The 22,416-nt window shown below is 35.7% G+C and overlaps 1 protein-coding gene across 4 annotated transcripts in view; it reads left to right on the forward strand.

The window, feature by feature from the left end:
• The first annotated feature begins 1,251 nt into the window (after nucleotides 1-1,251).
• The window catches only part of AGL (amylo-alpha-1,6-glucosidase and 4-alpha-glucanotransferase), a 58,280-nt gene continuing 37,115 nt past the window's right edge, over nucleotides 1,252-22,416 (forward strand). For 2 of the 4 annotated variants that reach the window (XM_039869555.1, XM_039869557.1), the window contains exons 1-8: nucleotides 1,253-1,594; nucleotides 2,172-2,318; nucleotides 11,134-11,344; nucleotides 11,894-12,060; nucleotides 12,921-13,124; nucleotides 15,917-16,098; nucleotides 16,269-16,380; nucleotides 22,012-22,135. In XM_039869555.1, the coding sequence (XP_039725489.1) occupies nucleotides 2,237-2,318; nucleotides 11,134-11,344; nucleotides 11,894-12,060; nucleotides 12,921-13,124; nucleotides 15,917-16,098; nucleotides 16,269-16,380; nucleotides 22,012-22,135 (1,082 nt within the window). In that variant the 5' untranslated portion in view covers nucleotides 1,253-1,594; nucleotides 2,172-2,236. Of the gene's footprint in view, nucleotides 1,595-1,966; nucleotides 2,095-2,171; nucleotides 2,319-11,133; nucleotides 11,345-11,893; nucleotides 12,061-12,920; nucleotides 13,125-15,916; nucleotides 16,099-16,268; nucleotides 16,381-22,011; nucleotides 22,136-22,416 lie in introns of those variants that run through there. The other 2 variants (XM_039869558.1, XM_039869556.1) reach the window with 2 other exon arrangements.

Below are 22,416 nucleotides of genomic sequence, written 5' to 3' on the forward strand. Positions count from 1 at the left end.
TTGAATTCACCAAGTATGTGCCAACCTTATGGCCTTTGCATTTCCTGTAGCTCTGTATGTAGTAACCCTCTACCCTGGATATCCTCTTTCTTCTTTGCTTGGGATCAAATGTCAACTTACCAGCAAGTACTTTACTGGCTGTTGTATTTAGAATTGCAAACTTCCTTCTTCCACACTTCTTTCTCTGCTTTATTCCTCACAGCCTTTTATTATCCCATATAATTTATTTATTTGTCTATCACCAATAAAATGTAGGTGTTACATGAGAGCAGACACTTTGTTTCACTGCTGTGTTCCCAGCACCTATGTGCTTGGCAAAATGTAGGTGCACGATAAATATTAGTTAAATGAATGAATGAGCTATGGGTTCCCAAATTCGGTTTTGGAGCATTTGCAACTAGCCATTCTCAGAAATCTACTGAAATCAAAAACTATCTTTACTTCTTAACCTATCACTGCTCTTGGACTTACAGTAATTCCACAATATACAAAGCAAGAGAGTCTTCTCCACATTCCAAACCTATTATCCTTTTTCTCAGGATTCTTAAGTGCCCTCAAAAAGCTCTAGAAGATGGGTTTTCTCTTTCAGGCATAAAATTTCCTTAGGCATCTGGCCCATGTCCTGAACTTCTGGCCTAAAATATGTGCGGCTATAGGCAGGCAGTATAGACCCTTAACCTCAGACGATCTTCATGAGGTACAACCAGACATTGTAAACACAAGTAGTATTTGCACTTTGGATTTTTGGTTATCTGACCACACTTCACCTACCTAGTCCTTCCGCGGCTGCATTCAGGAAGATGTGCCCTTTCTGTGTGTGTTAGGACTAGAAATGAAGGGCACGGGAAGGATGGAATGTCAGAGATTGTAGCCAGGTCCCTTATTTCAGACACGGGAAAATCAAAGCTTAGAGAAAGTAGGCCAAGTAAACTTAGGCCATATACAAATTTAAAAATTTTAAATTAAAAAAAAAAATCTAAACAAAGGCACAAGACACATAGTAGTAGAAATGCCACAGGAGGCCAGGTCGCTTGCCTCCCACCATTCAGCCTTCCACTTGGCATTTTAATGTTCAACCACTCGCAGGCTGTTAAAGGAGAGGCACAGGCGGCGGCCGTCGCTCCTCCCCAGAGGTGAAAGAAAGCGGCCCGCTGTCTGGGCCTCAACTGCCGCCCAGACCAGGCCCCGCAGCGGCCACCCAGACCCAGGCCCGCAGCGCCTACGCTCTCGCGAGACCAGCGGACACGGCGAGCGGGCGCGGAGCCTCCGGAAGTGGGCGAGAAAAGCCATCCGCTGCCCCTTGGGGCCCGTACGCTCGAGGCCCGGTGGGGTCGAGGGTCTCCGCGGGGACCAGCTCGAGGCGGAGTCACGGAGAAGCCTTCTGCCACTCCCACAGAGGCCTGGGCTCGGTCCCGCTTCCGCCGCCCCTCCCTTTGCCCTTCACGGCGCCCGGCCCTCCTTGTTTGGGGCTTTTTGCTGCGCCTCTGCAGCCTGCCTGTCCCTTTTTAGCTTTCCTTCCTGTTCCTCCCCTACTCTAACGCCAGGGTCGCGGGTCTTGCAGCATCCCAGGAGCCGCACGTATAACTTGTTCAGTGTAAGTGTGATGAATGCCTCTGGTCTCTGGGGGAAATGCCTTCTTTCTATCTATAGCGCTATCTATACATCCTATGTCTACGACAGCTATTCCAGGGGTAACAACTGCTTCCCTCTGTTCCCTACTCCCATTGGTGGCTTCCGCCCCGAATTTGGGAATGGGACATCTCCCACCTGTTATCTTGGAACAGACTAGTCTCTTGTAAGCAGAAGTGCCATTTGGAGTCTTCAAAGCCAGTTGGCTTGGGATTGGGAATTTTACCCCCTCCACCCCCACCCCGCCCCGCCTCCACCCAACTTCATGCTTTCCAAAACATATTGCTTTTCTCTGAGACTGCTTTAGCATTTTTGTTTTTTGTTTTAAGAAAATCTGTAATACAATATTTTTGCTCCGGTAATATTGTACTTGAAGTGTAGAACCAACTATCAATTTGCCTTCTCTGGCCTTATTTATAAGTTTCATTGTTTTTGTTTGCTAGGGTTAAAGCACATTTACAAAATGTAAGTGCGATTGTCAGCCTTAGAGAATTTAAGATAATAGTTATTTTCTTTATCTTATTTTTTTGTTTGTGTCATAGGAGTTACTCATTGGATTTCGCAGTTCTTTTAATTCTGAAAGACTTCAAATCTTCTAGAAGCCAAAATGGGTCACGGTAAACAGATTAGAATTTTACTTCTGAACGAAATGGAAAAGCTTGAAAAGACCCTCTTTAGACTTGAACAAGGTCAGTAGCCAGTTGTTTGATTAGCTGTCTTTAAAATTTTTTAATTCATTGTCATACTTGGTTTGTGCAGACTATTGTGTTCTAAAAATATCACTAATGAAAATTGATTTTATTTGAAAGTATTTTATATCAGGTTAGAATGGAGATAAAATAGTCCACTTTTCTTTGCATGTTAAATTCCACTTAAGACAAGTTGCATATATGATCGAAAGATTGACCATATTATTTCTATTAGCATTTATAATGAAAACTTGGTAAATTACTTCATATGTAATTTTAGGCATATCTAGAGTTATACTTATTTATAGCCCTTACTCTTTTCCTTTACTGGAATTTTGAATTAGTAAATTAGAGCACAACAAAAAGTAAACTATTTATGTTTATCAAAAACCTCTCAAATGTGGAGATGATAAACCAAAAATTTTTTTTGCCAAATAAAAAGTGAATTAACTGATCAGATATGTTGAAATATATTTGAGCTGTGGTTCAAAGATCAAATTCTATTTTTATAAGACAAATAGATGCAGTTTTCTCTTAGACTTTTTAATTTTCCAACATCAAAAAATATTTCACATTCATGTTAATATGATTCATGAAGGAGAAGTTTTATGTATGAAATATAAAATGCCATCCCTTTCATTAGTATACTAAGTGGAGGTTGGTAGTAGTAAACATTTTGAAGGAAACTCTTACCCCTGCCCCAACCCCGATATCTCTAATTAAATCTTTGAAAAAATTTCAGCCATCAAATGTGTTACCTCCGTGGCAAATCTTCATCTGCTTCCAGCTTTAGCATTTAAGATCACTGAGTACTTACTCCATTTTTGGCTTTCCTAACTCCGCATTTTTCTGGTTTTGATTTTTGTCCTATGCTCTTGACTATTCCTCTCAACTTGGTGGTGTCTCTTGCTGTGCTCTCTTCCTTCCACATTTCAATAAATTGTGAGTGTCTGCTAGGAATCCTTTTTTATTTTTATGTTCTGCCCTCAAAGAATTATACATTCTTAGGGCTTCAGCTGTTGCCTCCATACTGATGATTTTTGTTGGGAAGAAGGGCCTTTAGCTCTGCTGGCTTCTTGGAAGCTGGCACTTCTATTGTTAAGAATAGGGAATTAGAATTTTCCTGGCTCTACTGCTAACAAATTGTTTGACTTTGGGCAAGTCGCATTAATTCTAAACATTAGTTTCTTTATTTGTGAAATGTAGGTATTTCCGCTCTTCTACCTGACTGGGCTTTGAGGCTCAAAATTAATATATGGCTGTTAATCCCTAAATAGATAGAAGGCATTGATAGATCACTATACCTATCTATCCTTGCCCTGAATTCTTGGCTTCATCCCAGTATTATGCTGTAGAATAGCCTTTTGGATATGATTGAATCTAGCATGTCCACAACCATCTATTCCCCATTCTCAAACCTTTATTTCATAGCTTCCCTGTTTACTCTAGCAATGTCTCCATTTTCATGGCTTCCAAGGCTAAAAGCTTTGTACTCTTCTTTAATGATTTCTCCTCTTAACTGCAATCTCACGTTAAGCCCTAAAATTTCTTTCCAAAAATCTCTGCTTGTGTCCTTGTTCCTTCCATATGCCTGAATATGGATGCTAGAATAATCTTCTATGCCATCTCATCCCTTTTTATTAACTGGTGTCTGTAAAGTCCAGTTTAAACAGCTCTGCCTGTCTTCCACTCTGTAATGGAATCTACCTTCCCTAGCCAAGATTATATCTTTTTCTTTATTTTAATTTTTTAAAATTGTCAATTACAGTTGACATTCAATATTATATCAGTTTCAGGTATAAGCACAGTGGTTAGACATTTAAATAACTTAAAAAATGATCCCCCAAATAGATCTGGTACCTACCTGGCACCATGTATAATCATTACAATATTATTGACTGTATTTCCCATGTACTTTACATCCCCATGATTATTTTGTAACAACATTTTATCTCATGGTTATTAGTGTCCTTATTAGTGTCCTTCATCTTTACAGTTAGTTCCCTGTCAGTTCCCTCCCCAGGGGCTTTTCTCATGCTCGTCCTTACACCTTCACTCCTGTCTGTCATATTCCATATTCCTCTATCTGTGTCAGATCCTTTTACTATCAGATCCTTTTACTGTGTGTTGCCTGCCTCTAAACTTGCACCTAATATTCCACCTCCCCCATGAAGTCTTTCCTTAATTTCTTTGTTATCTGCTTCCTTTAATTTCCAATTACACAGTGGGCATAGAACAATTAAGTGCCGAACGATTTAGCGGTGTCTAAAAGCTTGTTAGTCTTATAGTGTCCAACTAGAGTTTAAGATCTAAGGATAGAGATAGTATTACAAACTTAGTGCACTGTACAACAGTTAATAAATCTTTGCTGATTGATTACTAAAATGACAGCTAAAGCTAGAAAAAAATTATAAATTCAGTGAAGCTATTTGAAGAGGGAATTATGAAGGGCTTATAAAATAAGAATGATGCTGTTTGTAACTCCAGTTATAAACCAGTAAATTCATCCAAATGATATAACTGGAAATATATCTTTTTTTTTGTACAGTAATGTGTTAATATTATTTTAGAAGGTAATTGTAATGTGAAAGATGAAAAGAAGGGACACTAGAAACAAGAAATCGCTGAAAAGGGTATTTTAAAAACATGCCCGGTTAAAGAGAAGGGTTTAACTGCATCAGAGTTGAAAAAGAAGAGACAGAGTATGAGACATTTTAAAATTCACATCAGTTAGGTGTGAAAAAAAACTCTTGGCAATTTTTGGTTCTTTCATATTTAATTGGTCACCAAGCCCTTCTTCATTTTGCTTTCCTTTTCACTTTTCTCTAAGAAAGGATTCCTTCTCATTTTTAAGGCTAATATCTCTGTAGATTCTTGTAATTCAACAAGTACAAGACCAAATAATTATCTTTTCTAGCCAAATCATAGCCTTTCCCTGTATTTCCTATCTTATTTAGTGGCAGAATAATGAATAAAATCAGTATTCCCCACACCTGGAATTCTTCCATCTTTAAATTAGTTGGTCAAATTTCAGTTTTTACTTTTTTTTAAGAAAATATTTATAAAGATTCCTTGATTAGGAGCTCGAGTCTATGTAAATTGAGTGGCGGGAACAAGAAAGAAAGACAGTTTACAAAAATAGTTTAATCAGTCATCTTGCTAGTTGCCTACAGGAGGGATGCGGCTAATCCGAGTAAAGTATCCCAAATGTTAGTATGAGGAATAGGATAGCCACACCATGTACTGCTGTAACCTGAACTAATTTTAGCACACTGTGTAATTAATCATGGAATCTGACATCCTCTAGGTATTCTCATGTTTCACTTGCTATATATAAGAATTTTAGTTTCAGGGATTTGAATTAGAGGTCTACAGAGTGGCTATGTACCCTTGAGAGTATGCACTGATCTATTGGGGTATAGAAAGAAATTAGGATTTATCTTTTCTTCTCCTCTCCTTCCCTCCCTTCCTCTCCCTATCTATATTTGTTTTTAAAAAATAATTAAATTTTGCCAATACATAAATTGACATTGATACTGACGGTTTTGTATGTCAGATGAGTTATAAACAAAAAGACATATTCTGAGGAAAGAGTGGACGTTGTAAGGATTAAAAGATGAGATTAAAGGTCACACCATCACTAGTTTGCTTGCAATATGTTGCTATGAATTACACTTTTACCTAAGCAAGGTTGAATAAAGATACAACTTATATTATCTTAAATAGTAACTATACAAAACTTTGTATTATAAAGGCTATGTATTGTATAATTTATGGTAGAGTAACCATAAATAAATGCTTCTTTTACCTCAAGGTTGTCAAACTAAAAGATGAGTTAGAAAGTGTTTGAAATTGCTGTTTGAGATTTGTCCTTTTCAGAAATGACACGTAGTTTTCAATAGTATGATACTTAGAAAATATTTTCAGAAAAACTAAATACAATTTAACTCACAAGTAAACACGAGTGAGAAAGTTAACTGCTTTTTGATGGAAATTGATGCTAGAGAGAAGAGTTTAGCACATTTTTTTCTCATAAAGGTTTACATAGCAAATATTTTCAGCTTTGCAGGCCATGTACTTTCTGTTGCAGCTACTGTACCATGAAAGCAGCCTAGACAACATGTACATAAGTGACTGGATGTGGCTGTGTTCCAGTAATACTTTCCAGAAACAGGTAGTAGGCTGGATATAGTTTGCTGACGCTTGCTGTAGCAAGAGCATTTTGAATATTTATTTTTAGTAACACTTCCATCATATGATTTTACCTATATAAATGAATATCTGCCCACTTTTAAAAGTTGATGACAAAAATTTTTAATCTTTTTAAAATCTTCCAGATAAAGGGTTTCAGTTGGTTTTCATCTGTTTACTATATAAATATCAAACATCTCATAATTAGCATATAAAAACAATTGATGTATGTCAGAGATTTACTAGCACATTTCAACAAAAGTATTTACATAATTGGTGAATGGGATTGAAAAATTAATGTCATGGATTAGTAAACATAGCCACCAGGAACTTCTTCCATTAGGACTTGAGTATCTCCGTGTGGTATTTTTTTAAATCTGAGGCCATTAAACCACAGATCAAAAGAAACAGAACTTGGAATCTAAATTATTTTATCACAAGTTGTTTGAAATTAATGAAATTTATTTAATCTCATTGCTTTCACTGACATATATCAATATCAGTAATTTTTGTGAAAGCTGAAAGATATTTCCATGCATTAATACATAAAATTAGTTATTTAAAATATTTATTTTATTTCTATCTTACCCTTATTTTTGTGTTTTATAATTTACATAATCTATTAAATATCATACATGTATATTATATAAATAAATATTCCTATTTGGAGAATGCTTGTCATTTTTTTCTGAAGATGAACCACTAATTCAAATGCTGTTTTAGAGATTTTGGATGTTTTAACCTTTGTACTATAGATTCTCTGAATCCTTGTGTAATTATAAAAACAATATTTGTATAAACGGAACAAGGACAGATTGTTTAAATAGACCAGACAGCTAATCTCTGATATTTGTACTTGTTCAAAATGACACCATTTCTTCTGTAATGAATTTAATCATTCTTACAGAGATGTAGATATTTATGATTCTCATGGTCACTAAGTAGTAAAACTTCCAGTTTTAATTCTTCAGAAAATTATTTCTCAATCTAGCTCTTCATAATTCTAGCTCTAATTTAAAAATAGTGTTTCCCCAATTATAAAATTGTAGAAATGTATAAAAAGGTTTTTTTCTATGCTTTTTGCTTCAAAACAAAATTGAATTTATACTATCTAAATAATTTTGAAAACTACTTATAGTGTTATGGTGTGTAAATGCCACCTCCCTGCTTACTGCGACGTTTCAGACATACTCTTTTCCAGAAAGGATTTCAAAAGATCTATGTAGATGCATAAAACGTAACAAAACAGAATATGAAAGTAACCATGTTATTAAATATCTTTTGATAATATGATTTATAATGGCTTTATAATAGTCCAGCTCACAGAATACCATAATTTATTTACTCATTGTCAATCATTATTTACTTTATTATAACAAGTGAAGGTGTGATAAGCATCCTTATATATAATCTATGTTTACATCACTGATTAATTCCTTAGAAAATATGTCTGTGTGAAGGTATTGGGTCAAAAAGATAAACCTTATTAGCACTCTTAATATGTATATGCCAAATTGCTTTATAGAAAAATGTGTGTATCTTACTATTTGGAAAATAAATTATTAGTGTCACTGTATAGTGTGAGAAGTAAAAGTGACTCTCAAGATTTTTGCAGAGTTACTTAATAAATCCATTTGGATTTTTTGTTTCTTGCTTGCTAAAACCATTTACTATGAATAAATTTATAGCCATACTTTAGTCCAATCTAGTAATGTGGTTAGCAGTATTTATCATTAGATTATAATTTTTTACATGAGTGCCTAGAACTTCCATATTGTGCTATGCAAAAAGAGCATTCATATTTCTCTAGACAGTTATAGGTGTATTTAATTGGATTAGAGTATTTTGGGAGAGTGCAGCATTCTCTTGATGGCTTTTACCGAAATCTTTTGTTCATAAAGAAAATCTTACCCAATGTTTAATATTGTGGTGTAGCATTTACCAGTTGTCAAATAGCGTTGTGAGAAATTACTTCTAAACAGCAATTTTAGACATGATTGAAACATATCTACATGTTCTCCTTTTCAAGAGGAGACCCAAGCTGATATTTTTTATGTATTAGTAAGTAGCAGTTAATACTAATGTCTGTGATTCATACCCCCACAGCAAGGTTTTCTGTAGCCTCCCTGCTTGCTGATTTGTAATATCTTCCTCTGACAGTGGAAATCTTGTCTCTCATCACCTTTGTTTTTGAAAGATATTTTCACCAGGTATAGAATTCTAGGCTAATAGTTTTAATCATTCAGTGCTTTTAAAGATGTTGCTCAAAAAAAAAAAAAAAAAACTGTTGCTCCACTGTCTTCTTGCTTGCATTGTTTCTCATGGGAAATCTGTCATAATCCTTATCTTTGTTCCTCTGTACCTATGGTCTTTTTTTTCCCTCTGCCTACTCGTAAGATATTCTCTTTGTCACTGCTTTTGAGCAATTTGACTTGGATGGTCCTTGCTGTAATTTTCTTCATATTTCTTGTTTGAGGGATTTGTTAAAGGTCTGGATCTGTAAATTTATTTTTTTCATCAAATTGGGGGATTTTTTTTTTTTACCCATTATGTCTTCAAATAATTTATGTACCCCTTATCTCTCTTCTCCTTTGAGGACTCTAATTACCTATCTATTAGGCCACTTGAATTGTCCCACAGGTCACTGATACTCTCAGTTTTTTTAGACTTGTTTTTCTCTTTTTGTTTTATTTTGCATAGTTTTTAGTCCTACGTCTTGAAAATCGTTAATCTTTTTTTCTGCCATTTACCAGTCCAGTAATTCCATCCTATGTATTTTTCCTCTCAGACATGTAGTTTTCATCTCTAAAAGTTTGAGTTGGATCTTTTTTGGTTTTTTTGTGTGTTTTTTATATTTCTCATGTTCTGACTTTTTTTGAACACATGGAATACAGTTGTAATAACAGATATGCTTTCTTATCTGCTAGTTCAACATCTGTGTCATTCCTGTGTCAGTTTTCATTGATTGATTATTCTCCTGGTTATGGGTTATGTTTTCCTGATTCTATATACGTATCCTAATTTGTGTTCGGATGCCAGACATTGTGAATTTTACCTCGTTGAGTGCTGGGTATTTTTGGATTTTTATAAATGTTCTTGGTCTTTGTTCTGGAATAAAATTGTTTCTTGGAAACACTTTAATCCTTTTGAGCTTTACTTTTATGATTTAAGCCAGTGTAGAACTATGCCCTGTCTAGGGTTTATTATTCCCAACTACTGAGGCAAGATCATTCTGAACTTTCTACCCAGTGCCTCATGAATTAAGAGCTTTTCCAGCCTACCTGGTGAGAACAAGCACTATTCCTGGTCTGTTATTTTTTTCAGACATGAACTGATCAGTATATTCTGCTGAATACTCAAGTGGAGACTCTCCACAGATCTCTGGAGCTCTCTGTCTCTCTGCAGCTTCCTCTGCCTCACTCACCACTCTTATCTGCAAATTCTAGCTGCGTTGGTCTCCACAGACTCTTAGCTTCATCTCTTCAGCATAGGAAGTGGTTGAGTTGTGCCTGGGTTCCTCTTCCCTATACCTCAACCTGGAAAACTTTTCAAGGTGGTAGGCAGGGGCAGTAGTAGTAGGCCTCACTGTGTTTATTTTCCATCTTTCAGGGATCACTGTCCTTTGTTGCCTAATGTCCAGGGTCTTGAAAACCATCATTTATGTATTTTGTCCGTTTTGTTGGTTTCTTTTAAATTTCAGGGAGGAGAGTAAATCCAATCCCTGTTATTCCATTTTTTTTCCAAAAGCAGGTCTCAGGTCCTTTACAACTTCTGTTTCTTCTCTGTAGACTGCCCTACCCCAGATCTCTGTTTGGTCAATTTCATCACTTCTTCTTTCTCTTTAGCAGTTTTTTATTAAATGCTGGGCATTGTGAATGTTCTGTTATATCTCTGGATTTTGTCATCTTGCTTTAAAGAAGTAATGAGTTTTATTTTAGAAACCACTTACATTATCTGTGGATCAGCTTAATCTTTTTGAGGCTGATTTTTAAGCTTTGATAAGATAGGTTTATAGCAGTTTTTACTCTAGAGCTACTTTACTACTTAAGGCGTTACTCTTTTGAACACAACAGTTGTTCAACAAGGTCTCTACTTTGGCTGCTTAAAAATTGTGGTGTCTCCTAGGCCTGAGTGAGCTCTGCGATTTGTTCAATTTATAGCTCATAGTAGTTGTTCTTGGCCCAGCTCATGGAGTTGAACCCTCCTCAAGTACAGCTTAATGCTGAGGCAGACTAAAGGTGACCCTAGGTAAACTTTCTGGAGCTCTTTCTTTGCATGATTCTCTTCTCTACAATACTCTTCCCCTCTGATAACCATCATTCTGCTTTCTGTATCTATGAGTTTATTTGTTTGTTTGTTGCTTTTTGTTTTATATCCCAAGTGAAATCATGCATTCTTGTCCTTTTCCGTCTGACTTATTTCACTTAGCATGAGACTCTCAAGAGTCATGCATTGTTGCAAATGGCATTATTTCATCTTTTTATGGCTGAGCATTATTCCAATACTGAGTTAGTATTCCATTGTTATTCCCTATGTGCCACATTTTCTTTATCCAAAACATCTATTTTTTAATGTGTTAATTTAAGTCCTACAGTGAGTTTATTAAAATGTGCTTTTTATCCAGGGTTTGAACTACAGTTCCGATTAGGCCCAACTTTACAAGGAAAAACAGTTACTGTGCATACAAATTACCCATATCCTGGAGAAACATTTAATCGAGAAAAATTCCGTTCCCTGGAATGGGAAAATCCATCAGAAAGAGAAGATGATTCTGATAAATACTGTAAACTTAATCTCCAACAAGCGGGATCATTTCAGTATTACTTCCTTCGAGGGTAAGTAAGGTGTTCTGTATGTAAAAAAAAAAAAAAAAAAAAAAAAAAACCAGTTAATTCTATAGTTTGAACTTACTTAACTTGTAAAAAGTTACTGTATGAACCATGGCAGTACAATTTTTATAGGACTTTCTTGAGATGCGAATAGAATATGGTTCTTCAGTTTCCAGGCAGTGAATGTAAGGCTGTTTGCAGATACAAAGTATTATAATTTTTTTTTTAAGTAACAGCTTAAATACTCTAGTCTTTTATGCAACCTGATTAGAATATACTATTTACTTGAGTGCCTTTGAGATTTTAGCATACTTATTTTTTCCTTAAAGCAACAATTTAGATATTATATATATTGTGTTATGTTATAATGTAAAGATTGGCAAAGAATAAAATATGGTTTTTCCACTAAGTTTTATTACACCTCTTTACATGGTTTTATGTGCTTAGAAATATTTTTTAAATGGAACAACTTACTTACAGTTAGAGATTCATACTATTAGATGAGGATTTTCCTATTATTAATTGAGAACTTTTGTTTTGTTTTGTTTTCCTTAGAAATGAGAAGAGTGGTGGGGGTTACATAGTTGTGGATCCTGTATTACGTGTTGGTACTGATAATCATGTGTTACCCTTAGACTGTGTTACTCTCCAGACATTTTTAGCTAAGTGTTTGGGACCCTTGGATGAATGGGAAAGCAGACTTAGGGTTGCAAAAGAATCAGGTAATGTCAGCTTTCTTTTCTTCTTTTAAAAAATAAATGTAATTAGTGTCTGTGATACAGATTTCAAAGGCTTTGATTCTCCTTTTAATTTTGTTTTTCTATGTCTTAGCATATTTAATATAAATAGATAGAACCATTTGAAATTTCTGATACTTGAGCTTTTTTAACCTATAAAAATAACAAATTATATAGTTCAACTTAGATTAAGGAACTATGGTAAAATGAGATTATCATTGTTTCTAAGACTTCACTTCAACGTGAAAATTAGTAGTAAACTATTAAAATATGTTGGAAAATGTATTATCATTATATATAATTTTAATTCAACACTGATTAACTGTCTTCCATGTGGAAGCCATGTATGGAAGGCTGCCATACATACCAAGCGCAAAATGAAACTTAAATTGTATTTTACTCTTCAGTAAAGGGTAAATTAATATTCTACATTCAAGCTGAATATAGTGTGAAGAAAGAAATGAGAAGTTCACTGACATAACTAAAACAGAATACAAGTACCGAGGAACATTAAAAGTAGGAGAAAGACATACTGATATTCTTGCCTAAGATATATTTTCTTTGTAAACTTTAACCCCTGATAGTAACTAGGCACTGTGTGATTTCTTCAAATATGTTATGTCATGATCTCTGTCTTGTACATGAGGACACTGATATCCTGAGAGATTTAAATAGACTTACTTGAAGTCAGTTGTGGTACAGTTCGGATTTGAACCCAAGTCTTTGACTCCTTTTCTAGTAGCATAGTTGCCTTGCCGTTTAGAATTACTTAAGGACGTTATACTTTGCTTAGTGTTAGGTGGGTTTTTGTTTTTTACAGTGGTGTTTATTTTCTTGTATTGCAGGTTACAACATGATTCACTTTACCCCATTGCAGACTCTTGGCCAGTCTAGGTCATGCTACTCTCTTGCTGATCAGTTAGAATTAAATCCTGACTTTTCCAGACCTAATAAAAAGTGTACCTGGGATGATGTTGGACAGCTAGTGGAAAAATTGAAAAAGGAATGGAATGTTCTTTGTATCACCGATGTTGTCTACAATCATACCGGTATGAGCTTTGCTAATTGCTATTAATTTTAATGAAAATATTGTATGCTAATTATCTCATTCCTTGCAGTTTTATATAGCATAGGTTTTGAAAACACAAATGATGCTTAGGTGTCCTTTCATTTTAAAATCACTTTATATAATACCTTTTTTTTTTCTTTCAAAGAAAACATTGTTAGTTGAAGATATAATCACTATATAAGTATTTCATGTACCGATTATAAAAACAGGAAAGTGATCATAGAAGGGACATAGTGATCACATATTTCAACTTACAGTATTAATACTTTTCACACCAACTAATGAATCCTATGTAACAGCAGCTCGGTACTGTAGCATATGTTTGAAAAAACAATAACTTATTTAAAGAGAATTATTGAAAAACTCATAGAAGTTAAATGTGAAAATTATATCTTTTATGTGTTAAAAGAGCTTATTAAAGTTAACCCGTTTGGGATCCCAAGATGCCTTATCAATATAGAATTCTATAAAATAAGTCAGAACTTCCCAGTTGGTGATTCCCTCACCTGTCAGAGCAGCCGGGCCTGCAGGAACCTCTGGCTATGATCAGCTTTCAGTTTAACCCAGTGTACCTTGCAAATATCATCTTCTACATGTACTATAATGTAGAAAAGTCTGGAAACACTGATTTACAAATGTAGACAACAGGAATTCTGAGTGGTACAAACATTTAACAAAAAATCTCTGGTGTACCATAAAGTCATTTTCCAAGTAACCACAGGAACTGCGAAGATATTTAAAAGCTCAAAGATTTGGTTCATCAATATAGATAATAATCAAAGTTTGGCAAAACAAAAATGATTACATTCTAAAATTTGATGTTTCTGCATGCACCTAAGCATCAAAGTCCACAATGAAAACTTCTTAATATCCAAGAACTCAGTATTCTTCACTTGAAAAGGTGACATTATTGAAATTACTTTGACATCTATGATATTATTCACATCAAACCACATAATGGCATTGTATGAGTTAGCATATGGCTTAGACATCTATAACAAAGAGACAGAAAAATATAGTAATTTAAGATTGAAGTTATATTTATTTCTTATAAAAGATTAGGTAGGCATTCCAAGGCTGGTATGGTAGCTCAGTGGTGATAGGGAACTTGGTTCTTTCTCGCACGTTGCTCTGTTGTCTCCAGCACTTTACTTCCAACTCTTAATCAAATAGGCCATTTCAGTTCCCAATATCACCTTCTATCCAGTGGAAATGAGGAAAGAGAAGTCATGGCTTTTAAGGACATGATCTGGTATATGTATCACTTCTATTTACATTGCATCAGGTCAGATTTTGTCTCATCACATCTAACTATAAAGGAGGCTTAAAATGTAGTCTTTTGTTTGTCAGCTGTGTTTACAGCTGAACTTTGAGAGTTCTGTTACTAAAGGAACAAAGGGAGAATAAAATTTGGAGTCAGTAGCAATCTCTGTCAGAAACTGTTTCTGAAGTATTTGAGAGATTCTGTGCAACATAAAAGAAGTGAATTTTGCTTCAGCCTTACTTATAAAGTGTTGCATATCATCTTTTCTGAGAAACAGGTTTTCATTGCATAGTTACTGTTCAGGAGAAGTGGTACTCATGGTGCTTGGGCAGACGTGCCTGGACCTCTGCTGGAGCCTGGGCCAGTATGTGAGATGTGGGTATGAAGAAGGCCATGTTCAAAGGAAGAGAAGTAGTAAGATGTAGCAAACCTCCCTCACAGGTTTAGGGGAGATGAGAGGGAGAAGACAAGGGGCAAAAGGGAAGGGAGAGTAAAAAAAAATAGCTAAGATAACAAAACCTTTTGTAAATCAAGGAACGACTAATCAGTAATGGCAAATGTTGTAGAGGTTGAAATGGATGAAGATGAAAAAGTAACATGGTTACTTTCTTGATTAGGAGGCTTGGAGTAACTGCAGCAGAGTGCTTGACATAGCAGGTTGCAGTGGAAAAGGAATGAGGGTATGGGAAGAAAGTAGAAGCAGCAGATACAGGTTGGATTTTCAAGATTTTGTTCTTGATATTTGTTTGTATTCTTAGCTTTGAGGAAATTCAAGTGTATTTAAAGATCCAAAGGAAGAAACCTCAGCCCTACCCTCCCCCACGCCCACACTCACCAAAAAAAAAAAAAAAAGCAAGAAGAAATGATTATGGAGGAAAAAAGGTGTAAATGACATTTTGAGTTCTTAAGATAAGAGATAGAACCTAGAGCTTAGATGGAACCACAGAAGGGCCCTTTCGCTCAGGAGACTGAAAGCAGGGGAAAGTAAATTGAGAGGGGACTATTCTCCTGCCCTAGAATCTAACAGCTTGACACTGAACAGCCTAAACCAGAGTTGAAGATACAGGCAACTTTTTGCTTTAACAAAAGGCCAGAGGACTTGAAGTCGGGGCACAGCCCAGTCTGCCTTATGGAAGGAGATGTTTTTCAGGCTTAGAAGGAGCATTCCAAAATATACTTGACTCAGGGACCATCGAAGCAGACTGAGGACACACCCTTCTTAACTCTCGCCACAATAGTAAACATGTTATTACGGTGGTATTAATAAATCAGCGTTATATCCTATCTGCCATCAATTAAAAATTCCTACGACAGAAAAGAAAAATGTATGTTAAAATGGATGACAGAATACCACAATTAAAACTCTTTCACAAGACAGTATCATAAAATATTGATGGGTAATATATAAGAAAATGAGTGGTAGATGTTGACATTTTATTTCACCTTTAAACTAAAGATAGATACTAACTTCAATTTATTACAAGATCATCCTTTATGTTTTTTTTAAGCTGCTAATAGTAAATGGATCCAGAAACATCCAGAAAGTGCATATAACCTTGTGAATTCTCCACACTTGAAACCTGCCTGGGTCTTAGACAGAGCACTTTGGCATTTATCCTGTGATGTTGCAGAAGGGAAATACAAAGAAAAAGGAGTGCCTGCTTTGATTGAAAATGACCATCAGATGAATGTCAGTATGTACAGAGGAGTACCACACTAAACAATAACAAAATTGCTAAATTATGAATTAAATATATGGTTAAAAATTATTTAGAATCTTTCTTTTAATATGCTAAATAGTATTCAGTAAAAAGATTTTAAATATACATATATGTTATATTAACTATTGAAATTTTTCAGTGCATTCGAAAAATAGTTTGGGAGGATATTTTTCCAAAGATTCAACTCTGGGAATTTTTCCAAGTAGACGTTTCCAAAGCAGTTGAACAATTTAGAGGACTTCTTACACAAGGTAAAAATATACACTAGAATATTCTTATCCATTTTAAGAAATTTAATATTACTCTTAAAGAGATAACTTCTTTTCTCTTGGTTAACACATTATTAAATTTTTTATTACTTGATATTTGTGTTGTTTTTGATACTATAAAACTCTGATTCTGGAATCTGATAGTCAGCAGAAACATCTGCAGGGTCCGCCATAATAATACATAATGTAGTTATTTCCCTTGGGGACTCTTTCTTCCTATTGGTTCCTTAGCACAATGCTCAGAATACAGTAGAGCTCAATATATATTTGTTAAATGTATGTGTGGGAGGTAAGTAGAGCAAATTGTTTCAACTGCAGAAAACTCAAAAACAGGCTTTGAAACTGAGAGATGTAATAGTCTTCTGTTGGCTAATGTAAGAATCTTAACTGAGGTCGAGGAGCCTCCAGTTGATGCTGCCACCATTAAGACCACCTAAAACTGGTGAGACTGACCCAGAGATTAGGCAGTAACAAAAGATAAACAGATCACCAGTTAAGGACATAACTAACCTTAAGAAGTTGATCGTTGTGTTCCTCACAAAGCAAGATAGGAAAAACCATGCTAAAAGAGGAATTAGGGTTTTTAGCAGGCAAATTAAAAGGGAAAGATTGTGAAGAATGTATCTGCAGTTAGTGTATAACAATCTAATAGCAAGGATCTTTGCTGGCTCTTAAAATACTTATCTTCCTCATCCAGAGTAGGACCCAGAAATACAGCCTTTAAAGTCAATGCATATGACTTGAGGTCCAGGGTCCAGGGAAGTTCAGGGTCAGATTCACACTTCAGCTTACATGAATGTTTGATAACTTTCCTTTATGTTTCATTTTACTAAAGGGCTTCTATCTTCCCTTCCCTCTAATATTTATAAGCTATATTCTTTATGTGCAATAATGTATGCTCACAGTAAAGAAAAAAAGGCCTATGCAGAAACATAATAAATAAATAGACCGTGTGACTTCCTCTCTCCCAAAACCCATTCTTAGAGGAAACTACAAATTAATAGTTTCTTGTTTCTCTTCAGACTCTTTTTGAAAGAAGTTCAAATTTCGTATACATTTTTACATAATTCTGTATATATAAATTATATATATAAGTTTTATGTTTATATCTAATACACAAATAAGATTACAGCATATAGGTTGTTTAACAACTTGTTCTTTAGTTGTAAATATGATTTTATTACAGCTGTTTCTTTTAATCTCTAGATAGCAATACAGTTTTAAAGTACTTGAATTTTTTTAGCCTTTTTGATGGATTATTTCCAGTTTTTTCATGGTTTGTTCATTCAGTCAATACATGTTTGTTGAACTACCCACTATGTGCTAAATACTCTTCTAGACATGGGTATTCAGTGGTGAATATATCAAGCCCCTGCCCTAGTGGAAGTTATATTCTTATAAGCAGTACTACAGAAAGTATATTCTTGTACATGTTATTTTTACTTGCTTATGTGAGTCAGTCTGCAGAATAAATTGTTGTATATAGGATTACTAGGTCAAAAGGTATACAGATTTAATGACAGATTTACATATTGTCAAATTGCTTTTTAACATAAATCTATCAGTTTACATTATCACTAACTATATCCTCACCAATATTAGATACCATTAATCTTTCTAATCTTTGTCAATTAGGCAAAATATTCCTCATTTTAATTTACATTTCGTCACATATTAGTGAAATATCTATTCACATGTTAGCTGTTGATAGTTCTTTTATTAATGGCCTATTAATGTTATTTCTCTATTTTTCTATTGGGTTGTGTTTTTTTGATAATTGACTTATTATTATTGGTGATTCCTTATTATACTGGCCTCAAATATATCTTCCTAGTATGCTATGGATCTTTTAACTCTTGTTCATGGTGGTATTTTTTTTTTCAATGTCGTCAAATTTTTCAGTTTTTTATGGCTTTTGATTTTACATCATGCTTAGAAAAGACCTTTCATCAACACTTTTTTAAAGTAATTTTTATTTTCAATTATAGTCGGCATATAATATTATATTAGTTTCATGTGTATAACATAGTGATTAGACATCTGTATATCTCACAAAGTGATCATCCCAATAAATCTAGTACCCAACTGACACCGTACATAGTTATTATAATATTATTGACTGTCTTCCCTATGCTATCTATCCCTTATACCTCCGTAACTATTTTGTAACTACCTGTTTGTACTTCTTAATTCCTTCTGCCTGTTTCACTTATCCCCCAAACTTCCTCCCACCTGGTAACCCTCAAAATGTTCTCTATATGACTTTGTTTCTGGTTTTTGTTGTTGTTGTCATTTATTTTGTTCTTTAGATTCCACATGTATGTGAAATCATATGGCATTTGTCTTCCTCTGTCTTACTTCACTCAGCACAATACCCTCTAGGTCCATCATGAAATATCTTTTTCCACTCTTTTGCTTTTAGTCTCTGTGTGTCTTTTAATCTGAAGTGAGTTTCATGTAGGCAGAATATGTAAGGGTCTTATTTTCTTATCCATTTAGCCACCCTATCTTTTGATTAGCACATTTAATTTTTTTCATTTAAATTATTTGTTGATAGATATGTAGTTATTGCCATTCTTTATGTTTTTGATATATATTTTTTTTCTCCCTCTTAAAGAAGTCCCTCCAACATTTCCTGCAATACTGGCTTGGTGGTGATGAACTCCTTTAGCTTTTTTGAAGCTCTTTATCTGTCCTTTGACTCTAAATGATAACTTTGATGGGTAGAATAATCTTGGTTGTAGGTCCTGGTTTTTCATCAGTTTCAAAATTTTGTGCCAAGCTCTCTGGCCTGCAAAGTTTCTGTTGAAAAATCAGCTGACGGTCTTATAGGTGCTCCCTTGTAGGTAACTAATTGCTTTTCTCTTGCTGCTTTTAAGATTCTCTCTTTGTGTTTATCCTTCGGCATTTTAATAATGATGTGTCTCAGTGCGGGCTTGTTTGGATTCATCTTGTTTGGGACTTTGCGCTTCTTGGGCTTGTATGTCTGTTTCCTTCACCAGGTTATAGAAGTTTTGGTCATTATTTCTTGGCATAGGTTTTCAATTCTTTTCTCTGTCTTCTCTTTCTTGCACCCCTGTGATGCAAATGTTGTTGCACTCGATGTTGTCCCATAGTCCCCTTAAGCTGTCCTCATTTTTTGGATTATTTTTTCTTGTTGCTGTTCTAATTGGGTGTCCTATGCTACCCCATCCTCTAAATTATTGATTGAATCCTCTGCTTCATCCAATCTGTTGTACTCTTCATCTTATATATTGTATTTTTTTTTTCTGACTGGTTCCCTTTTGTGTTTTCCATCTCCATTTTTATGTTTTCTACCTCTCTGTTAAAGTTCTTACTGAGTTCATCTACTCTTCCCCCTAAGTTCATTGAGCATCCTTATAACCAGTGTTTTGAACTCTGCATCTTTTAGATTGCTTGTCTCCACTTTGTTTAGTTCTTTTTCTGGAGCTTTGTTCTGTTCTTTCATGTGGGACATTTTTCTTCATGTTCCCATTTTGGCTGCCTCCCTGTGTTTGTTTTTATATATTAGGTGGGGCTGCTATGTCTCCTGCTCTTAGTAGAGTGGCATTATGTAGTAGGTGTCCTGTGGGTCCTAGTGGCACAGTCTTCCCTGGTCACTTGAGCGAAGTGCTCAGGGTGTGTCTCTCGTATGAGTTGTATGTGCCCTCCTGATGTAGTTGAAACTTGGTTGCTGTTTGCACTTTGATGGGAAGGAGTGACCCTTGGGTTGGTTGGTTGTGAGGATTGGCTGGTAAGGAGTTGACCCTGTGGAGCTGGATTTACTTTGGCAGGACTCTGATGCCTGCCCAATCTGCCCTTCTGGTGTGTCCTCCTCAGATGCAGCCCTTGGTGGTGCTCTAGCTCCATTGCCAGTAGAAGCAGGCCACTGGGTACCAGCTTAAGGGCCTCCTAGGAGGTACCCAGCTGCAGGCCAAGTTTAGCTACAGAGTCACCAAACAATCTGCAGATGGCCGCCACCCATGCCGGGCTTATAGGTGCCTTGAGAGGCCAAGTCAGAAGCTAAGAACAGCTGCCACTAGAGCCAAGGTTGGTACTGCTTAGCAAGAGGTATGGGGCACGCTGAGGCCAAATGCTGCTTCTTTGGGTTTTATAAGCTTTTGAGAGATTTTAAGAAAGTCTACATCATGAGCCAAGCCAGGCCATTTGTATCAAATAAACCCCTGGAGGCAGCTTGGGAACGGCCCACAAGTTGGGAGAGGCAGAGTCTTACGGGATCTCTTGGGCAAAGCGACCTGTGTTATCCAGGTTGTTTGAGACTCAGGTATGGCAGCTTCCTGCATCCGCAGGCTGGGAGAGGGCAGGACTCAACTAAAGAACAGTGGATACAACCAGCACTTCTGTCCAGGAGAAAGCTGCCCCTCCAGCCCTCGCCCTGGAGCCCGACAATTCAGTGTCTCCCCGTATGTCCCTGGTGTTCCTCGAGCAGCTATCCTAGTGCTGGAGCTCAGAGCGAGTGAGCCCTTCAGCAAGTTATTCCAGGCACCTGCCCTTTAAAAGGAACACCTGCAGCACCACGGCCCTCCATCTCACTCAGCCACAAGCTCCGCTGGTTTTTCACAGCAGAGGTTGTGGGAACTTCTCTTCCCAGCACTGGAACCCTGGACTGGGGAGCCCGATGTGGGAGAGAGGGCTCTGCAACCAAGATAACCCTCCCGATTCTTGACTGCCACAGGCCATTGAGGGACTGGCTGTTTCACATCTCTGCCCCTCCTACCAGCCTCTTCTTATGTCCCTAGTTGTAGGACTTCTGTTCAGCGAGACATCAGGCGACTCCCAGTTATAGTTGCTCTTAGTTTCTTTTTAATTGTGGTTGGTTGCTAGAGGAGGCGTACACAGCATCTAGCTTCTATGCACCTTGGCCAGTCTCCTCTATGTTTTCTAATATTTTTATATTTTATATTTAAATATTTAATTTACCTAGGATTTCTTTTTGTATGTAATATAAAGAAAGTACTTATTTCTATTAAAAAATGATGTTGATTTGATAATCCATTTTTTATACTGATGTGGAGTACCATAATACTTCATAATGTATAGTCATATACTAAATATACATGGGTCTGTTATCTGTGCTATTTCAGTGATCTGTCTGTCTTTATTCTACCAATACTGGACACTTTTATAATTTACACTGATTATGTAAATCATTTTTAGCAATTTTCGTATATTTACTCTTCCAGATGAACCTCAGAAACTAGATTTTAAGAATCTGTATTTTATCTTGTTTGTGCTTTTATAAGCCATTTTGAAATCTTTTTATAATAAGCCAGATATTAGTTAATATAAAATCAAGCCCAGTGGAAGTACTGAAGTTGAACCGAACGGGAATCCCTGTGTTCTCTTCTTCCTCTCTCCCTCCCTCCCTTTCTCTTTTTCTCTCTCCCCCTCTCTCCCTCCTTCCTCCCTTCCTCCCTGTGTGTGTGTGTGTGTGTGTGTGCGTGTGAGTTGGTGAGAGGTAGGAAGGATGCTTGTGAAATAAACGTTTGTTTTTTTAATGAAAAAATTGTAAACTAAAAATTTGGAATCAGTAACAATTATAATCTCCTTGTGGATATTTGCATTTAAGATACCATCTTTTCTTTATTTCAGGAAATAGGAAAATAACCAAGCCTGATCCAAAAGAACACCTTAAGATAATTCAGGATCCTGAATACAGGAGGCTTGGCTGTACTGTAGATATGAACATTGCACTAGCGACTTTCATACCAAATGAGTATGTTATGTTTTTTTCTGTGAAATAAAAAATAATATTAATTATAAACCTTTATGAATAGTATTATTTTCATACTATTTATTAAAAGTTTGACTAGAATATGAAATAAAGTAATTCACCATAATTCTACTGTCAAGAGCTTGACATTTTCCCCTTTTTTCTGTGTACTGATCCATGATCTTATATGCATACGTGAAAATTTTTACCATTGAAAAATGTCTTCAGCTATAATTAAGATCCTGATGAATATATTTAAAGAATTTATAACCGTTGTTAGAAAA

The sequence above is a fragment of the Pteropus medius genome, unplaced genomic scaffold (genome assembly GCF_902729225.1).
Source record: "Pteropus medius unplaced genomic scaffold, Ma_sr-lr_union100, whole genome shotgun sequence".
Lineage (NCBI taxonomy): Eukaryota > Metazoa > Chordata > Mammalia > Chiroptera > Pteropodidae > Pteropus > Pteropus medius.